This window comes from Athene noctua, chromosome 3 (assembly GCF_965140245.1).
Source record: "Athene noctua chromosome 3, bAthNoc1.hap1.1, whole genome shotgun sequence".
NCBI lineage: Eukaryota > Metazoa > Chordata > Aves > Strigiformes > Strigidae > Athene > Athene noctua.
In genome coordinates, this window is record NC_134039.1 from 84,199,506 (window position 1) to 84,218,374 (window position 18,869).

General features: G+C 42.5%; 1 protein-coding gene across 2 annotated transcripts in view; it reads left to right on the forward strand.

The window, feature by feature from the left end:
* PRKCQ (protein kinase C theta) overlaps positions 1–17,460 on the forward strand; it is a 44,329-nt gene extending 26,869 nt beyond the window's left edge. Inside the window, exons 12-17 of one of the 2 annotated variants that reach the window (XM_074901632.1) lie at positions 2,353–2,444; positions 4,771–4,833; positions 8,482–8,620; positions 12,924–13,112; positions 15,880–16,008; positions 17,261–17,460. In XM_074901632.1, coding sequence (XP_074757733.1) covers positions 2,353–2,444; positions 4,771–4,833; positions 8,482–8,620; positions 12,924–13,112; positions 15,880–16,008; positions 17,261–17,416 — 768 coding nt within the window. In that variant the 3' untranslated portion in view covers positions 17,417–17,460. The remainder of the gene's footprint in view (positions 1–2,352; positions 2,445–4,770; positions 4,834–8,481; positions 8,621–12,923; positions 13,113–15,879; positions 16,009–17,260) is intronic. The other variant, XM_074901633.1, reaches the window with a different exon arrangement.
* Positions 17,461–18,869: the final 1,409 nt, after the last annotated feature.

Sequence of the window (18,869 nt, forward strand, 5' to 3'; positions counted from 1 at the left end):
TGCTACTCAGAATGATGTACTTAAGGCTGATCTCAAGCTATTTTTCTCCATTGGCTGTTCCAGACAACTGTAAGAAGCGAGGGGAACTTCCAAGTCTCAGATAAGAAAACTTAGAGTGTTGTTGTCTTTCTTTTCAATAGCATTTCTGTAAAACTCTGTAGCACCTGGCAGACCATGAACTTCAGTATTAATCATGCCTAAATTTATAGTCTTCAACTTCATAGCATTAGACAGTTGAGCAAGAGTTCATATAATGATCTTTAGATGCCAGTTAATCTGAGTGGTTGCCCACATTTTCTTTCCTCAGATGGCAGAAGGGTGCTGCCAAAGTCCCCAGTTTCAAGTTAGAGCCCCCAGTTCAATTAAACAGGTGCATCAGATGGTTGCTCAAATACATAAGCAAGCAGAGCACGACTGCCTGTTCTGCTGAATAAACATGGACTTCAAGTTATGCTTAAAAATGTGTGATGAGGTGGTGTCAAACTCAGTGGACTTTCCAGGGAAACCCAGGGATTTTCTTCTTCCCAGTCCAATGAAGCTGAACCTGACCCATTTGAAGACCCATGAGGTTTCTTCTGTCCCAGTGTGATCCATGTGGCTGCTGATCTGTTGTTGACTAAACCTCATCACCTCCCTGTGTACCTTCACAAAGAGCATCTGTTCAAGTGTTTTTCTGAACAGCCTCCTGAGCTCATATTGCTTCCAAGATTTATGCATTCCTATACTAAATTGCCCATCTCCACTTGGCCTTGTTGCTTAAACTGAATTATGTACACAGATCTCCACAGATGCAAGACCTTCAAACTGAAAACCTGCACCCATTTGGTTTATTGGCAAAATTTGTATTCTTCCCCTGGGAGGCCAGATCTGGCCCTGTGCTGGTTGGATGACAGGTGGGGTTTCCAGCCAGACGTCCATTTAAATAAGAGTACTGTAATTAAAAGGATCTGGCTAAAGAAATTGCACAAATTAGAGCAGACAGCTGTTATTTGAAAAGAACACACACTGTTGGTTTTTTTTAAATAGCCAGCTCTTGGCTTGCTGCCAGACATGCTTACATTAGATCCTACGGATAAAAATCTTGCTTCAACTGTTAAAAATATAAGTGAAAAGAACTATATTTCCACACACACACACAAAAAAATGTGATGGAGAGTAGGCAACGAAAGGAACATATTCATAAAGTTTAGCATAGCCTGGAGATGACTAACTTCAGATGCATACAGAACAGAGAGAGGTTTCTGTGAAAAAGAAATACTGCATCCATTTTATTTTATTCATACATTTATGCACAAAAGCTGAGATTCCTGAAACAGAATTTTAAACTGGGAGCATAACTCATGGCACGGATACTCTTCTTCCAGAAAAAGGTGCCCCTTCTTCTTTGTAGGTACAATTCAGTGTGGAAGAGATTGGTCTGAATCAGCCTCCAGCTTCTGCGGGGGCCTGGTGGTGACGTTAGGGCTGATGAAGCAGCGAGGGGATCAGTGTGGCACACATCAAGGGTTGGAAAGGAAACCTTGGTGATCAGTTCTGCTCTTTATTCAATACAAAGATTTCTCCCCATCATTTCTATGTACCAGGAGGAGAGTTTTCCACTGCCTTGGTCGAATGGCTGATGGTCACACACACTTGGGGATAAGGACTAGATCTTTCTCCAGGCTCCTCTGACATGCAAGCACTCAATGGGCATCCAGAAATAGGATTAATTCATTAATCTTCCCACTAGCAAGTGACATCTTGCCTTGTTTAATAGAGCAGCTTTCAGGCTTAAAATCAAGCGCACGCTTAAAACAGGTTGCAACGTCTGGCCAGTGTCTCTGATCTGATAACTTGAAAGTTCAGACCCATGTGCGTCCACAAAAGACGTGCAGGAACTCAGGTAACGCCAGCGTGAGATCAGTCCACTGGATGGATGATGCGCTGGGGTGGGAACCAGAGGAGGTCTGGGATTTACTTCTGCCTCTTCCACTAGTCCCCCAGGAGGCTCATCCATCTCTCCTGTTATACAGGTACTGTAGAGTTACTCATCCCTTTCTAGTGGGCCTTGAGGTCTGCTGGTAAAAATCAATGGCACCAGCTGGTTATTAAGTGGAATTGCAATGTTAGCTAATGCTGTTTATACAAATCAGAGCAGAGAGGGTGAGTATGGGCTTAGAGAACAAAGAGGAGAAATGAGGAATCTGAAAAAGAAACTGCTTTCTTTCCAAAACCTTCGCTGTAATCTTTTCCTTCCTCTTTTTGAGTGCTTTCTGGGTGAGTTTTTTTTGGCTGGGGTTTGTTTGGTTTTTTTTTTTTCACTTTTCTCTTGCCCTTCCTCACCCCTTACTGTGATCTTGTCTCATTCTCTAGGAAAACCTCTTTTTTGTGATGGAATACCTCAATGGAGGAGACCTCATGTTCCATATCCAGAGTTGTCATAAGTTCGACCTTCCCAGAGCAACGTAAGATGTTATTATTACCTTTTGGCTTGCAGGTTGTACACATGGTAGAAGCAAATGCAGCAGCTGCAGACACCAGGGAGATTGCTATTATTCTCATCTCTGCTACTATCCTGTAGAGGAAACCTCGGGCAAATCATTTAACCTCTCTGCACCCTACCCAACTGCAAAGTGGGCATAATGCTTGTGTTGGAAGCAGAATCACTCTCTATCCCAGCTCTCTCCAAACTGAACAAAACAGACGTGCAGGTCATCACCCCGCCTCAATGATGGGCTTGGAGGAAATCACCTCTCCCTGTCCTCTTTCCCTCCCACAGAAGGCTTTTTAGAGCCCGTCCACACAGCTGATTTCACTCAGATGTGACCTTGTTCTGCATTCTTGGTCAATGAGGAAAACTATTTCTCTCTGGAAGCATTACAGATGCTACTGCATCCTTGTCACCATTGCATCTGCCTGCAGGCTTATCCTTTAGCCTGCAAACCAGGGACCTCCTTCTAGCCTGTGACCTGACTCCTGTATTTTGTGCTACCCTCAGCATAGTCCCACAAACCTTTGTCCAGAGCCCAGAGCTGAGCTGGATAGATTAGTCCCCTTCCCAGGACTGCAGGCCCTCAAACAGGGAGGGGCTGCAGAGGGACCATTCAATCCAGCTGAGACCTTACCTCTGGAAGTGCCTCCACTGTCTAGAAGCACCCCTGAGCATGCCTGAGATCTTATTTACATGGTCCATGGGTGAAGGTAATTTTAAAGCAACCTGCAGGTGTCTGTTGTGAATTACAGCAGCCCTGGGGTTGCTCTTTGCTGCACTCATTGAGTTCTTGTTCAGCCCATAACTGGAGGCCCAACCTCCACCCCAGATTTACCACCATCAAAGAAATCCCACAGATGCATTTTCAGCCTTCTGTGGAACCAAATATCTTGTTCTTTACAACACTGGGTGGCCTGTAACCAAGCTGCAGGACCTGCTTAAGCTGAAGGTTCCCGGTCCAGCGATCAGAGGTGGAGCTGTTGTTTGTTAGAAATAATGGGATTTTCCCTTTTCCCCTTTCAGGTTCAAGGAGGGGTGTGGAAAGAGATAAAACCTATCAAAAGTGCAGAATGTAAATTTAAACAAAAAATTAATACGCCAACAGAGAATTAAAAATTTATTTCGTTTTGATGAAAGTAAATAGAAGAATTAGAATAAATGAAAGGTGCTTTTAATCTTCTGCAAGCAAAAGGTATTTTGAAAGTCAACATTGAAACGACCATAGGAATTAATTTTTATTTAAGAATTTTTTTAAAAAATGCATTTAAATCATTGTTTAATTTAATTTTTTTTTCAAAAGCATTTCAATCTTCAGAATTAAGGGCCCGTGCACTGAAGACTGAAGGAACAGAGCTGTATAACACTGGAGGGGCATAAAATCCTGCGATTACATTCCCACCTGGGAGTGTTTTCCTTGTGCAACATTGCTTCAGTCTTACGCTGCCTCTTTGCAACGGGATGTGGTGTTGTCCTTTAGACAGGAACGTGCTCAGAACAAAGATCTCAAAGTTGAAAAGATGCTGGAGAAAGGCCACCAAGCTACTAGATAGTTCATATCTTGGATAAAATCTCAAAAACAAGTCATAAACCTGAGCAGTGAAGAGGTGTGTTTGACAAGCCAAGGAGCCTGCCTGTGGTCCCCAAACCCAGATGCCCACCCGCTTGTCCCATTGCTGGGACCACTCCACTCTGTGCAGCAGCTACTGAACAGGGCAGGTTATAGCTGCTCTGTTGAGTTTTGAGGCATTAACTATAATTTGCAGTTTGCATTCTGGTGCATCACTCTAACTCCGTGATTTACTTTAAGTATGTAAATAAAGGAGAGGCACAGACACCACCCAGTCTGCCTTCCTTGCAGCAGGGACCGTATCTCGAGGCGGGGCAGGGTAGGCAGTAGGAGCTGGGTGGTGGTTTTTTTCTCCGTAGTTGATCTGGAGACATCCTTGGGCGCTTGAAGGACATGTCCTCAAAGTCAGTTATGTATAAAAAAATACATCTAGCCATGCAGTGTGGTTTCCAAATCCCTGAAGATGACCAGTCTTCAAATCCCTCCCATTTTGCAAAGTGATTTCAGTGGGAGTTGGGCTGCTAGCCATGTGGCATGCCTTTGGGAATCTCACATCATCCAGTCAGTTACCTGTAAAACCTGGCTACCCCAAGCCTTCTAGAGACACTCCAAGCCTTCTGGGAACTTAATGAAATTTTTGGCTCCTGTGGTGACAAAGTTTCTATCTTTTTGAGTCTAGTTGAAAGTGCCTGTTGGGAAGCATCGGTTCTAACTTGTGCCTTCTGTCACTCAGGTTTTATGCTGCTGAAATCATATGCGGGCTCCAGTTCCTTCATTCCAAGGGCATAATATACAGGTAATTTTACTCTTTAGTGTCTTAATATGTTAAAATTTTTCTGCTTTCCCTGCAAGCACTAATGGTAACTGGGAGATTGTTCTGGGTATGATACTAGTATTGCATTTCAATGCAGATTTCCTTTTTACAGAGTCTGCCTAGTTTATTTTGAAAAAATAGTGCAGAAAAGGCAGTTTTGAGCCCTTTTTGAGAATCCAGTTGTATTTCACTTAATGTTGGAGCAAGCTGTTTTATTCATTTACACTGAATTGTTCATATAGCACCCAGCACAGGCACCCAGTTTAAGCTTTCTATATATGAAGGTATATAAGGTCATGTTAGTCAAGATAAATTTGGTGTTTCTGCTGTGCTGGTTACCCTGGAACAGTGGTGACAAGCTCAGCTCAAGTAACAACATCAGGGAGACACTGATATACCTTAATTTTGGGGTTACTAACAGGTCTGCGCTTCACAGTTCCCTGCGGAGATGGGATTCATCTCACCTACCATCACGGGTCTGAGCTAGCCACCCGAGCTCTTCCTGTAGTAAGCAGAGAGGAGTAGGCTTTTTTAGGTTCATCAAACCTGTGTTAGAGTGTGTATGAGAAGTGCCCATTTCTTCCATCGGAAGAATGGTAGAATGGAAGAAGTCTCTACAGGGAACCAGTGGGGACTAGGTGGGACACTGCAGGCAGCTGCACTCAGACAGAAGAGTCCTCTCCCAAAGTTACCAGTATGGCCTTAGTCCACAATGCATCAGCCTAACAAATCCTGAGCAGAAGAAATCCTCTATTACAAAACTGCCCGTTCCAGCTTCTGTTTGACATCCCTAGGAGTTTCAAAGTTACGCACGGATGTTTTGATCTAATGCTCAAGCATTGTGCTTCAGACCTATAAAAAAGGACAGAGACAAGATGGGAGCAAGAAGGGCTGCAGAAATCAGGCCACAGTCTGCTTTCCCATGGACAAAAGTAGGAACTGAATTTCTGGGGAGCTCTAGTCCAGTTCATCTTCGTGGCGAAAGTTAGTTACTGCGTTGCAGCCTTCTGTAAAAGCAGGAAGCAAATAGCTTGTTGCAAAAAAATGAGAAAGCTCACTAAAGCAACGATGTTTGCTGAAACCAGAATGAGATTATTTCAATGTTCGTCATGTAGCGTGAACATTAGAACAAATGCTAAAAGTGAATAGCTTGTTTATAATCCACTCTCCCATTAAAACGCAAGCTTTGATTTATATAAGCTCGCCTTATTATTTCTTATTAGTACTCATGCGGGAGCCATTTGTAGTTTTTATTGACCAGTGATGGTGATTGCGTAAACATGAGATCAATATACACGGCATTAAGCTAAGATGATCTCTGGGGTCTCAGCAAGTTTCTGGTTCTAATTCTTGTTCTGTATGACTGAAGGGAAACATTTTCTGAAGGGCCCAAATCACTTGGCCATGTCTGTCATTTTTACTCAGACTTCTCAGAAAAGTTGATTAAAAATATCCGCAGGATATTGTGGGTTTGTGGCAGGACTGTTAATGCTGACGTTTTGTTTCTAATTCACATTTTCATTTGGAATTGCTATGCCGGTGGTGTGTCAGGGTTTGGGATCCATTTCTTCATAAAAGGAAAGAGATGTTTAGAGTCTGGAGCCTTGGGAAATGTGGGCAAATTGGGATAGCTAGACATGGGTAGCATGGTGATAAGAAGAAATAGGTCATTCCCAGTAGTCAGTGCCACATTACTTTGGATATCAAGCTTTGAGAGAAAAGTTTTAACCAGTCCTACTCCTTTTTCCTTTTTTTTTTATTGAAGACAATGACAACAAGGTCAGTTGAGAATGCACAGCCATCAGTATCTCAGTCAGAGCTAGCTAAGCACTTAGGAAAGTGAATAGAAATCATTTTTGAAACTACTTCACTTGCGATGTAGCAAGAATAATGAATCCAGCTGTTCTGTCTCACGCACCCACATTTGGAAACGTTGGCTTAAATTTTAATGAATGAGCCGAGGTGTTTCTGGCAGAAACTCCAATCCCTGGAGCCAGTGAGTTTGAGACTCATCAAAATAATGAAAGTGAACTGTAGGTGATGGGTTTTTTGTTTTGCTTCGATCTACCAGATGAATAAAAGCAGTGCTGGCAGCCAGAGACCGATCTCAATGGTGTAACTAAAATAAGTCATTCCAGCTGGAAATTGTGACAACATGAGTGTCTGTCACTTGGAAGGCAAATGTCTTGGTTGTCTCTATATTTCTTTTTGATTGATGACTCCTGTGTTTTTTCTTGGGGCATATGCTAGCAGCAACAATTGCCCCATGACAATAATTTAGTGTGTAGATGCTGCGAGGTCCCCCACCCTGAGTGGGACCTGGCCGAAACAAGATGAGGAGCTTTGCACAAGGGAGGCTAAACAGCCATCTTTCCTGCAATTGTAGGTGATGATCTCAGGACCATCATGCATTAGAAATTACCATCTTTGAGGAAGTCCAAGCCATTTCTGAAAAAAAACCCCACACATTGTAAAACAGTTGTGACCAGGAGGGGAGCTATATAGCAGCCTTGTGGTTAGGACTCTTGCCTGAGATATGAAAAATGTGTGTGGGCTGTGAATCAGCAGAGGTTGAAAAGACCAATTGTGTGCTCAGCTGTGGGCACAAGCAAATGCTGTGTGTGGGTGCTTTGGGAGCCCTAAAAAGGAGCAGTGATTGATAGCAGAGGATAGGCAGTGCAGAAACGTGGGTGCTCTGAGGCCAGGTAACCCAAATTGTAACCTATATCCCAGGTGAAGTGCAGCATCACTGATCCAGACATTTCTCTGAATCATTTTTTTCAATGAAAAGCAAAACTTTTAGGTAAGATAAAAATATTTAAGATAGAAGCCATGCCAGCTTTCCTTTCTTTCTGCCTTTTTCTTTCTTTACATGCTTTTCTCTCCTTTCAGAGGATGTTCCCACGTGAGGACCTCTTTGTTCTCTGTCAATAGCCATGATTCATCAGCTCAATTGCTTTTATTTTGTTCTCCATTCATTTCTGTATTTTTCTCTCTCTGGACTCTTTGCTTCCCACAGTACCTCAAAGTCTGAAACCTCTGACAACAGCTTGGCAGTTATGTGTGAAGGGCTTTTAAATCCTTGGGGCTCAGAGAGTGCAGCCCAGCAGTGAAAAGGTGGTGGGTGTTCTGCTGATGTCTGGGATTATTTGATCCTCTGCAAGCCATGCAGGATTTGTGGATCCTTACCTCTTCCAATATTTGTAGAGCCTGCACCAGGAGGGAGATCTGGCAGCAGCTTCAGAGAGAGTACTGAGACTCCCAGGGAAGGCCAAAGTGAGCTGGTCCGTTCTTGCTCACCTTCTCCGGGCCGTGTTAGGGCAGAAGCACCAGCTGGTGCAAAGCCCCTTTTAGCTTCACTATTCTGATCCTCGAAGGAGGCAGCGTTTAGAAGACATCTTGGGCAAAGTCTTCTCCAGCAAATGAATCAGTGCTGGGACAGGAGGAGTGATTGAGGGATACTGAAGTCCAAGAGAGCGGCTCCTCATTCATCCCTCAGCCTTTATTTGTAATTGCAACACGTAGGCACTACATAGAGGCAGATAGCAAGTTAATAAGTACAACCTGCTAAAATAACTTGTGTGGCTCTGTAACACTTTAAAGGAGTGGTTTCTTGCTCTTTCTTCACAGAGACTTGAAGCTAGACAATGTCCTCTTGGACAATGAGGGGCACATCAAAATTGCTGACTTTGGGATGTGCAAGGAGAACATGTTTGGAGATGCAAAGACAAGTACTTTCTGTGGCACTCCTGACTATATTGCTCCTGAGGTAGGTGTGGGATCCGGGGAAGTCAGTGAGCTGCTATGGGACAGAGACTGTGTCTTAAGACATGACTGTCAGTCAGTGGTGGAGGGTGCAAAAAGTAATAACCTGCTTTTGAGCATTTCCAGGCTAGAAACTGGATTTCAGTTTGATTCAGAGTCTGCGTTGCTGTCTGGCATTGCATATTGTTGTGGCTAATTCATTTTTTGTGCAAATGGGCCTGGGAAGCAAGTGGTGCTTGGCTTAACCTAGAAACAGAATGCTTAATGGAAATCCAGTTTGGGGCATGGCAGAGAAAGGTCCAATAGGTACATCCTGCAATTCAGGGACAGAAACAGCACGAGGCATGGGAAGCATGTTCCCTACCTAGCTAACAGTAGGCTTCCGTGGCTGTACAGGCTCACTGATAGCTGGTAGGGAGCCATGAGCACTTCTAAGGGATGATATTCATCATAACCTAAGAGAAAAAGTAGAGAAACATAGGACAAAATTCTCACCTGGAGCTGATTCTCCCTTCTCATTGATTAACCTCCTTCTAGATAGAGAAGAGAAGCTGAGTCCACTCTAAAGCAGAGACTGGGCTTCATCTTCCCTCTGGGATATGCTCTGATGCTTGAATAGGGATGACACCCATAAGCTTGGACTTCTCTTTTACTCAGACAGGTTCCAAGCTGGCTGCAAACACGGCCTGCATCACGAGCATCCTCCCAGAGCTGAATAAGTCACTATATGCTCTGAAAAAGCCCTGCCACCAGGAGCGTAACCTTAAAACTGAGCACAGGCTTGAAGTTCTGTCTAGATAAAAGCAACCACTAGCTGCTTGTAAAAGGGATGGAGATGCATAAGCACAAGAGTGGTTGTACATCCTAGTTTTTCCCCTCTAAATGCCAGCAGTCAGAGAAGACATGCTGGTGTCTGGAGGACAGCTGGGACCCGACCTGCTAACTCTGGGCTCTGGACTATCTGTTTCTCTGCTTTGGCTGTGCACGGTGCCAGAGCACCTCATGTCACTGCATGAATCCATCCCTGGAGGACATGCCTCCACAAGTTGCCTCCTGGTGAAGAAGGGTCTAAAGCTGTGATGATGAAGTTGTATCAGGGCCAGGATGTGCTTGAACTAACAAGGGCAAAGCAGAGCTTATAGATTGTGTTAAGGTCCTGGTCTGTCCCCTTGGCTCAGGAAGACTGGGCCAGACAGTCTCTAAGTTCCATGCAAAAACGTACCAACAGTTCCTCTGCTCGTTCTGCAGTTGATATCTTCTGACGATTGGTGGATAAAAACTGAACCTGTGTTCCATGTGCCCATGAAATAAAACTGAGTGGTCATAGGCACCAGACTTCAGCTTGCCCATAGTGAGATCCTTTGCCCTTCCCCTTATTTCTTTCCATTTTTCCCCAGACAGATTTTTTTTTTTTTCCTAATAAATTTAGATATTTTGGACTAGATCCCTCCAGAAAAGAGAAAGCTCCCTTAACCTGGTGGGTTCACACAATGATAGATCTTACTATGGAGAAGCTTTGACTAATTAGGTAGCAAATTGGAGCCAAAGAAAACATTTTTCAGCTCAGGGAAGAACCTACGAATCATCCATGCATCATGTCCGACATCACTCTGAAATCCATTTATTTGCCTTTCAAGATCCCATTTCCTGATTTTAGTGTTTTCATGATGGATATTGGTACTTTCCAAATAGCTTTTAAAGCTTTTGGGTTTTTTTTCTCCTCCACTATAATTCATTGATCTTTTACTGTGCACCAAGGGCTCAATTCTGATCTAGGTTGCACCACTTCTGACACAAGGGCTGGGCTCTTCAAATCAATTGGATTTGTATTGCCTAAGATCAGGTACAAGTGTGCTCTGCAGTCAAGCTGCAATTGTCTTTTATTCTACTTCAATATGCTTTTATTAGGAAAAAAAAAAAAAAAAAAGCTATTTTCTGATCCTAAAAAAAAAAAAAGAGCCAAGTGATAATCCATTATCTGTTATTTTATTTCATAGAAAAGAGAAAGACTAAAATAGCTCAGAGTTTTATTTCTGCACCATCATTTATTTTAGACATTCAACGAGTGCATATAAAACATTTTACCTCTGAAATTGAAAGCACTGCTAGAGTTTATGGATCACCTCTCCCGCCAGAGGCAGGAGCACTGGACTTTTTGTCAGTATTTCAATGCAGCTGCTAGCACTATAATTTGTTACAGACCACGCACCTTGGATACAGCCGTGGAAATAAAAGGGCTTTAGGTCACTAGACAAGCGATTTTTTCATTTCAAAAAATATTTGACAAAAAAAAAAAAAAAACACCTTAACCTGAAATGAAATTGCTGAGTTTATTTATTTTTTCCAGAGAATTGCAAAACTAATAAATCTTTTCTTTGACTGCCATAAAACATTTAATTTCATTTTCCAGACATTTTATACTTAAAAGTGAAAGCCTTATAAAAATAATGTGACTTTTCAGAAGGAAAGGTTGGGATGATTTTGTTTATAAATGATCCAGAAAAAATATATTAGGGAGTCCTGCTGATTCCTTTTTTTTTTTTTTTTTTTTTTTGGCTCTGAGTGAAATACATTGTATATATCGCATTTTATATTCAAATAGCTTTTTTGTCTTTTTTTGCATCTCCTTTTTTGGTGTTTTTGGAGACAGATGTGCTAGTCATGAGCACTCTACATCACCTTGGGTTTAGGCTTCTGATATTAAGGTCTTGCTTTGCTAGATGCCACAGGTACATCAGAGGGGGATGCTTCTCCCCTAATGTGAGAAAATTCATCTGAAAATTAAGTATTAGATGGCACTTTATGGTGTTGTAGAAGGACAGCCAACCCAGAAGACAAGTCATTCCTTCCTATCTTAGGTGTGTAAGTCTATTAAATCACCATTTTTCCTCCACTGTTATAGAGAGACTCTGGATAACTAGATGAATAAGACACATAACTTTTAGGCGATAAGATCAATTTGGGCCCAAGTGGCAATTTGCAACCAGTGAAGACAAGGTGTGAAAACAGTCAAATTACTCACCCATTTCTGCTGTACCTCAGAACCAGCAGTAAGGATCACCTCTCTAAATCATAATTTTTCAACTATCAGCATGTACTGATTGTCTGGATAGTTGTTTTCACTGGTTTTAAGGCATCTCCAGGTCTTGTCATTGATACCTACATTGTAGGTATCTCTATAGTATAGAGGATCACACTGCAACCAAGCTCTGGGCCCAAGAGTAAAGGTTGTACCTTAAAATGAGCTATTCCCCTCTTCATCTCTAAAATCCTGATAAGGATCCTAGACATCATAGGTATCACATGTACCTTTAGACATATGGAATGTAAATATCTATATATGAGCCTGTCTAGACTCCTTGATAGCCAAAGGAGAGAGGGTTATTTCACAGCAGGTAAATATTAAGACAGATGTCTAAAATTAGGATTAATTCTTTTCCTTGACTATAAAGGGAGCTAATGATAACTGGTTCAGCTCTGGGTATCTCCATAACAGATATCTAAAGGCAAGTGAGATTCATTTTGCTTCCCCAGAGGGGAAATTTGAGAACTTGGTGGTTTCTGGTCAAGTTTGTAGGGGACGAAAATGACACATCCCTTCTTAGGGAAGGTCATCACTCCAGCCGACCCTCCCTGGCCCCCACACACTGGGTGTAGCCTTCGCTTTATAGCTGACACAGAAAGGCACAAACCAGTGAACTGACTGAGGACAAATTCCCATTCCTCTACCTATAACTCAAGAGGTCTCAAGAGTACAAACCAGCAACTGCTTTCTCATGTTTTTCCTGGGGCAGATTTTGCTGGGATAGATTCACACCATTCCGACTGACTGATAGTCCTAAAGTACCCTTACACTGCCACTCTTGTAATTTTAAAGAACAGTCTTGTGAGTTAAATCAATCCCAAAATGCTAATGCCTAACCATTTTTCTTCTTGGACTTCACAAGCCTGATTTGAACCCCTGGGATAACTTGGAGAGCAGGCAAAAGATGACTTGCCTCACTTTTTATGTTTGAGATCTCTCTGGCAGCCAAGGGTTTGTTGGTAACTGAAGAGCTACATGCAACCTGTTATCTGTAGTGCAAAGGACTGTTCTGGCACCCAGACGTGGCCGTGACTTGGAGCTCCTCGAACCACAACCTCTGCACCGCGGGCAGATGCTCTGGCTGGTGCTGCAGGCAGGGGGAAGCACCTCTGCTGTCCCACTCAGTGGCTGTTGAAAGATCAGGCTCTGGGCACCCTTCTGAAGTTGAAATACTCATGTCAGACGTTTTGCGTCTGTCTTTGTCACTCCTCTCTTTGGGCAGATATTGCTAGGGCAGAAGTACAACACCTCCGTTGACTGGTGGTCCTTTGGTGTCCTCCTGTATGAGATGCTTATTGGCCAATCTCCTTTCCATGGCCAAGACGAAGAGGAGCTTTTCCAGTCTATCCGTATGGATAACCCGTTCTACCCTCGCTGGCTCGACAAGGATGCAAAAGACATTTTGGTGAAGGTAAGAATTACCACACATTGAACAAAAGTCCTTTCGCCAGAAATGTCATCTTTGATTTGTACATCTTCAGCTGTTGTTCAGAGAAAAAAAAAAATTAGCGTGATAGGACCACTTTCTTGTCTGTGAACCTCAAAGCACACCTGACCTAAGTCACAAGGACATTTTTGTTTCTTCTTTCTCCTGAGATGTGATGATGGCTCCTCACATAACCTAAGTAGGATCACAGGGTATCAGATAACAACAGAGATCAATTCCGTTGCAGAGCAATCCCTAAGGTGCAAGGCATGTTAACTCCTAGAAAATATATTCTGCCAGACTTCAAGCTAAGAGTTACAGTGACTTTCTTGATAATTATGGCTTTGAAGCAGTTCTTGTGCCTCACAGCTATGAGGACATCTAGGGTAGATTGGTTTGGTGTTCAGCTTGATTTTCAGCAGAGAATATTTTACATCTTTGCACTGAGCTAAAGAGCAGGAAAACAAAGCCTGAGCTGTGTCCTGAAGTGGTGCGGCTGCTCAAGATAGTAGCACCATGTCATCTGGATTTTTGGCATTTTGAATCTCCTGCATAGCAATACTTACTGCCCTATCTAAGCAGAGCACTCCTGTTTCCCTCTAATGGGCATCCTCCTCATCTTTTAGGTTCCCTTCCATTAATACAGAGATTTTTTTCATTGCTCCTTCTCAGCACCATGCCATTTAGCCTTGTAGCCTTTCTGTCTTGGGATGCAAATTACTCTAGAGTTGAAAGATAATTATGCAATGAAGTCACAACGAGTCTAACAAGTTACCTCCCCTCAGTTGGGCTTTGGACTGATGTTGAGCATGATCTAAGCTAAGGCATTTTAATTTAAGATGGAGCAAGGTGAGAGAGCATGTACTGAGACTTATAATGGCTCAGCTTGATGTGAGTTAACGTGATTTTGGTCATATTTGACCTACAGTCCCTACCTTGAGTTTTGCATTTACGAAGTGACAGACATCATACAGCATTCCACTACCAAACAGAGAACAGGAGATTATTTTAGCATCTGTGCTGTGCACGGCAAGGTTCAGATGTTTAGGTATCACTATAAAATAATAATAATGAAAACAATCAAAAGCAGTGGTTCAGGAAGATATACCATCGCAGACTGAGATTTTGAATGTCTATTCCTGGGACATATGCTGCCATGTTTCTGTACAAACAACCTGTACTTCTGTCAGGATTAGAGATAATAATCATCTTTATACTAATCAATAAACTTCCTTGCTTAGGAAAAAAAAAAAATTTTTCTCCAGTATGGGCTGTTCTTATTGCCACTGACTCTGGGTAATTACATATTCCACCCTACTTAATGCCTGTATTATCAGCACAGAATTTAACCTGTGGAATCTGCATTGCTGTGTAATCGGTTGCCTGCAGGATGCTTCAGTCTTGGTAAGGCTTTTCCCACAGCCTTCACCAAAACCCAATGCCTGGGGTTTTTTTCAAGCAGGCCTCAATACATCAGAATTTTTTGCTGCCACTTTTGGCTTTTGGTATTTCTATTTGTTCTTTGCTGAGTAGTATCTCTTGTATGCTCGCCGTTGGCCAAATAGAGTAGCAAGAAAACTCTACCATCTGTAACCCAAGTCCATTTTGAGATGACCTCCAACAGTAAAATGCTTTTGAAAATTTGCCCTTACTTCTGAAGTAGAACATATTGGCTGTATTCAGGTCACCTGCTATCAAGTGTTGCCACTATTCCTCTTCACTGACTTTAGAGGGATCTAGGATCTCGTGCTCTATTGGCCAGCTGGCCTGGAGTCTCCAGATGTTTTACTGCAGATGTTAATGATTAATTTTAAACTATTCACAGCCACCATTATAGCAGTCCTTCAGCACTACATCCTGCTCACAGACATTGAGAGGACCTGTGAAGCATTTAGCACTCCTGACACTCTCCCTTGGAAACAGTTCAGCTTCTTCCAGAGCCAAATGACTCCTGCAGCACCATAAAAACTTCTGTGACAAAGGCTATATTTACACTAAACTGAAGAATGGGCTCAGACATGCGTGTAGCTGATGGTTAAAAGATATTCCCTCACTTCTAGCTTTTCCCTATCTTTAGCAGAATTAGTCATCTACAGGACTTGTAGACTGCCGTGTGCAGCAAACACAAGCTGAACTGGGAGTGTTTTGACAAAAAATAGATGGTTGTCAGCATCTGAGATAGTCAGTGGAGAGAAGCAAGCACTTCCAGGTGTCTCTTCTCATCTTTAAGTGTGTAAAGGAGGTCAGATGATTTGCACCTAAGATGACTGGTTTTCCCTATTAATTATAGAGGGTCAAATACTGACACTCCAAGTGTCCAAAGGTATAGGAGGTGAATGCAACCCCACATAGGCTAAGCTAGTATTTTCACAAATTATGCTTATACTTCAACCATAAAAAATTTTCTGATAACAAGAAATTGTCCAGACAGAAGCTTACAAGTGCAACCCAGATATTTCACCTGTGTAGTTGCATAGTTGGATGCTCAGACGCATATGTTGATTCCACTGTAGCAAATTGTCCTCTCTCTCCTGCAAAGAGAACATATGACCAGGGTCTCTCAGTTTTGGCAAGTTGGGCTAAAAACCTGAACTGGTTCCGCAATCAGAAATCTAGTAAGATAGAAAAGTTTTCATATTCTCACCAACCATGCTTGACTTTGAAGTTTGAGACCCTAACTGGTAGGACTGTCCTAATGAACACACCGTTATAGATGAAAGACTAAAGTATTTCTCTTTCTTCAATATTCTAGCTTTTTGTGAGAGAACCTGAGAGGAGACTGGGAGCCAGAGGGAACATCCGCCAGCATGCCTTTTTCCGGGAAATAAACTGGGAAGCGCTAGAAGAAAGAAGGATGGAGCCTCCTTTCAAACCAAGAGTGGTAAGGATGCATCTTCTTTCAGATCCACCCATCTCATGTCTTCCTTTCCTAAATTATAAATTTAAACCCTCTAGCACATGCTAGCAATCAGTCAAAGCCAGGACCTACAGTAATGTTATAAATTTACGGAGTCAGGATTTTAAAGATGCTTCATACTGGAATTAACAGTTTTAGGCACCATGTGAAGGCTTTCCAAATGCCCTCAAGCTTTCAGGGTTATCTTCTGGAGTTGCTCTGCACATGCAGTCTCTCTGTCTAAAAGTAAATGAAAGACCTTGGTCCCGGGCAGTCAGAATGGAAAGTGTTGACTCTTATTTAAATGTCCAAATACAGATTAAAGTGTTCACAGGCTGTCTGGTGTGTTGTATACATCAGATACAAGCAGCTGAAACCATCTACAACTTGGATCTACCAGAGCTTTGCTCATTGTATAGTTATTGGAAAGAAATTGAGAACTATGTACATCTATTGGCTGAGCTGCCTGGCCTGATCATCATGACTACTACTTCGTGGTGACTATAAGCCAAGGTCTGGCATGCCCACACCTGAGAAACCATAAACTACTCATCACTTTCTCAGTTACCATAGCAGGGGTCTAGATGCCACTTAAAACACCTTCCCTTAACCACATAAGAACAGCCCATGCTGTAGGGATTGTTGTTCATTGCACTGCAGAAGTCAAAGAAGGAAAAGCACTTCAGGTAACCAGGTGGTCAGCTAAGTGAGGATAGTCCTGACTATTAATAACAGTCCTATTAAGCTATTAAAGTCCTATTAATAACAATAATATAACTTAATTTGACATGTGCATCATACTTTCATTTTAGAGTCCTTCACAAATGCTATTTAATTGATGGGTCCAGTCTGCCATGTTACAAAGCTCTATCATCCCTGCCTGGCAGAATTCATGGATCACAGGCTCCGTGCCTCCTATATAATATTTATTCCCATTATTACTTCAGTAGGATGGCAATAAGCAAGTGATTAGCACTGGTTGATAGATATTAAGAGCTCAGACAGAAGTTCACTGCAGTTTGATATGTTACGGTGCATGGTTTGGGCTGGAGCAACTCATCATTGTGCCAAAGGCCAAGAGCAAATGCATTGCAGGTTCCTTGGCTGAGCTGAGCTTGGTCCCAACTAGTTGAACTGAGCTCATAGGAAGCAAGTTGATAGGGCCAGTACCATTGTAATGAAGATCTGAATATTAATGGCTTGACATCAATTTTTTTTTTTTTCCATTTTCTTGAAGAAATCTCCGAGTGACTGTAGCAACTTCGACAAGGAATTTCTAAATGAAAAACCTAGACTGTCCTGTGCTGACAGAGCACTGATTAACAGCATGGACCAAAATATGTTCAGCAACTTTTCTTTTGTGAACCCTAAAATGGAGAAAATATTTTCCTGAGATCTGCCTTACTGCAGGTATTCTCTGTAATGGTTTCAGAAACACTTTGTCAACTGAAGACTGTGCATGGTTATTTTTACCAAGAACCCTCCAAAAAAACACCTCAGTGAAAGTTTGTACCATGCCTGGAGGCTTCCAGCTTATTCCAGTCCATAACAGATGCCAGACACTCTTCATTAGGGATGAAGTTTCTTTGTGGTATCTTTGGGTCTCTCTTCTCTCTTTTCCCAATGTTCTTGAAGTTGAGAGCACCTGAAAATAAGGAAGTGCTGTTCCCCACAACTGTACACACAGCCAATGGGTTTCTCTGTAAGAAAAGTATATTTGAGCTTCTGGGGATGTCAGTGCCCACTTCTGCAATTCTCATCTAGGCCCAACCTTCTTCTGAAGGTCAAGTGGTTTGCTCAAGGCCTGAGGGTATCTGGGAAGGCTTCAGGCTGGATGCTTTGGTATCCCTCACTTGTACCTGTGCAGAACTGTGCATGTGTGCACAGTTTTGAAGAAGCAATTTTACTCCCTACACACTTTAAAAATAATATTTGCAGGTGTTAGGATTCAGTTTTGATCTGCTGGGACAAATAAATTTTGCAGGTGCTCATTCCAGCATTTTTACACCTCAGTCAGAGGCGCTGGAGTTAAGGAGTCAGCCCTGAAGGAGGAATATTGACGTGGCAAGTATCAAGATCAATACAGAAAAACAGTGGTTTACACTTAGTATTTGAGCAGGAAGGATGGGAAGTTGCAGTCCAGCAGAAAGCCTCAGGAACTCCTGTTCTAAAGCTTTAACTGTCCTCACACACACGGGGCTCAGAGCCAAAATCCGGACCAGGCTTTCTGGAGTTTTATCCTAAAACTGCATGAGAAAGGTGAAAGAGGTTTCCTCGAACCATTGCATTGTCAAACTGGCCTTCCAGTCACAACAATGGCATATTTTACTTGAAAGGTAGTAATCAGTCCTTGCAAAGGTTGATATACTTTCTGTTGCTCTAAATGACATCCCAACTCTTTGCACGCATGGTGGACATAGGTCAACAAAATGTACCCAACGCTCACAGGGCAGGACAATATATCAGGTGAGGGTGGTCCTCCCATGACATTTTGCTGTGTGTTCTATCCCTTTGCAGTCTGTGGAAATGTAGATGAGTTTAAAAAGGTCTTTTGATGATCCTTTCACCACAGGATCCTTTAAATAAAGAAGCACTGTTTTCTGAGATTGGAGAGATGTAGAACCGCCCAGTTACTGCTTGTCATTGAGATAGCAGTTAAATACTGGGTCGAAATTAACTCACAGCCCAAGTAGAGGATTCTGTAATAGCTTAGACTTAGGGAGTCACCCAAGTTGGTGTTGGACTCTTAATTGAAGTGTATGCGTTTGGAGCTTCGTTGTATCAACCCCACCAGTCCATTGAGAAGATCTAGAAGGTGAGTCATCCCCAAATCAGATTCCCTTCAG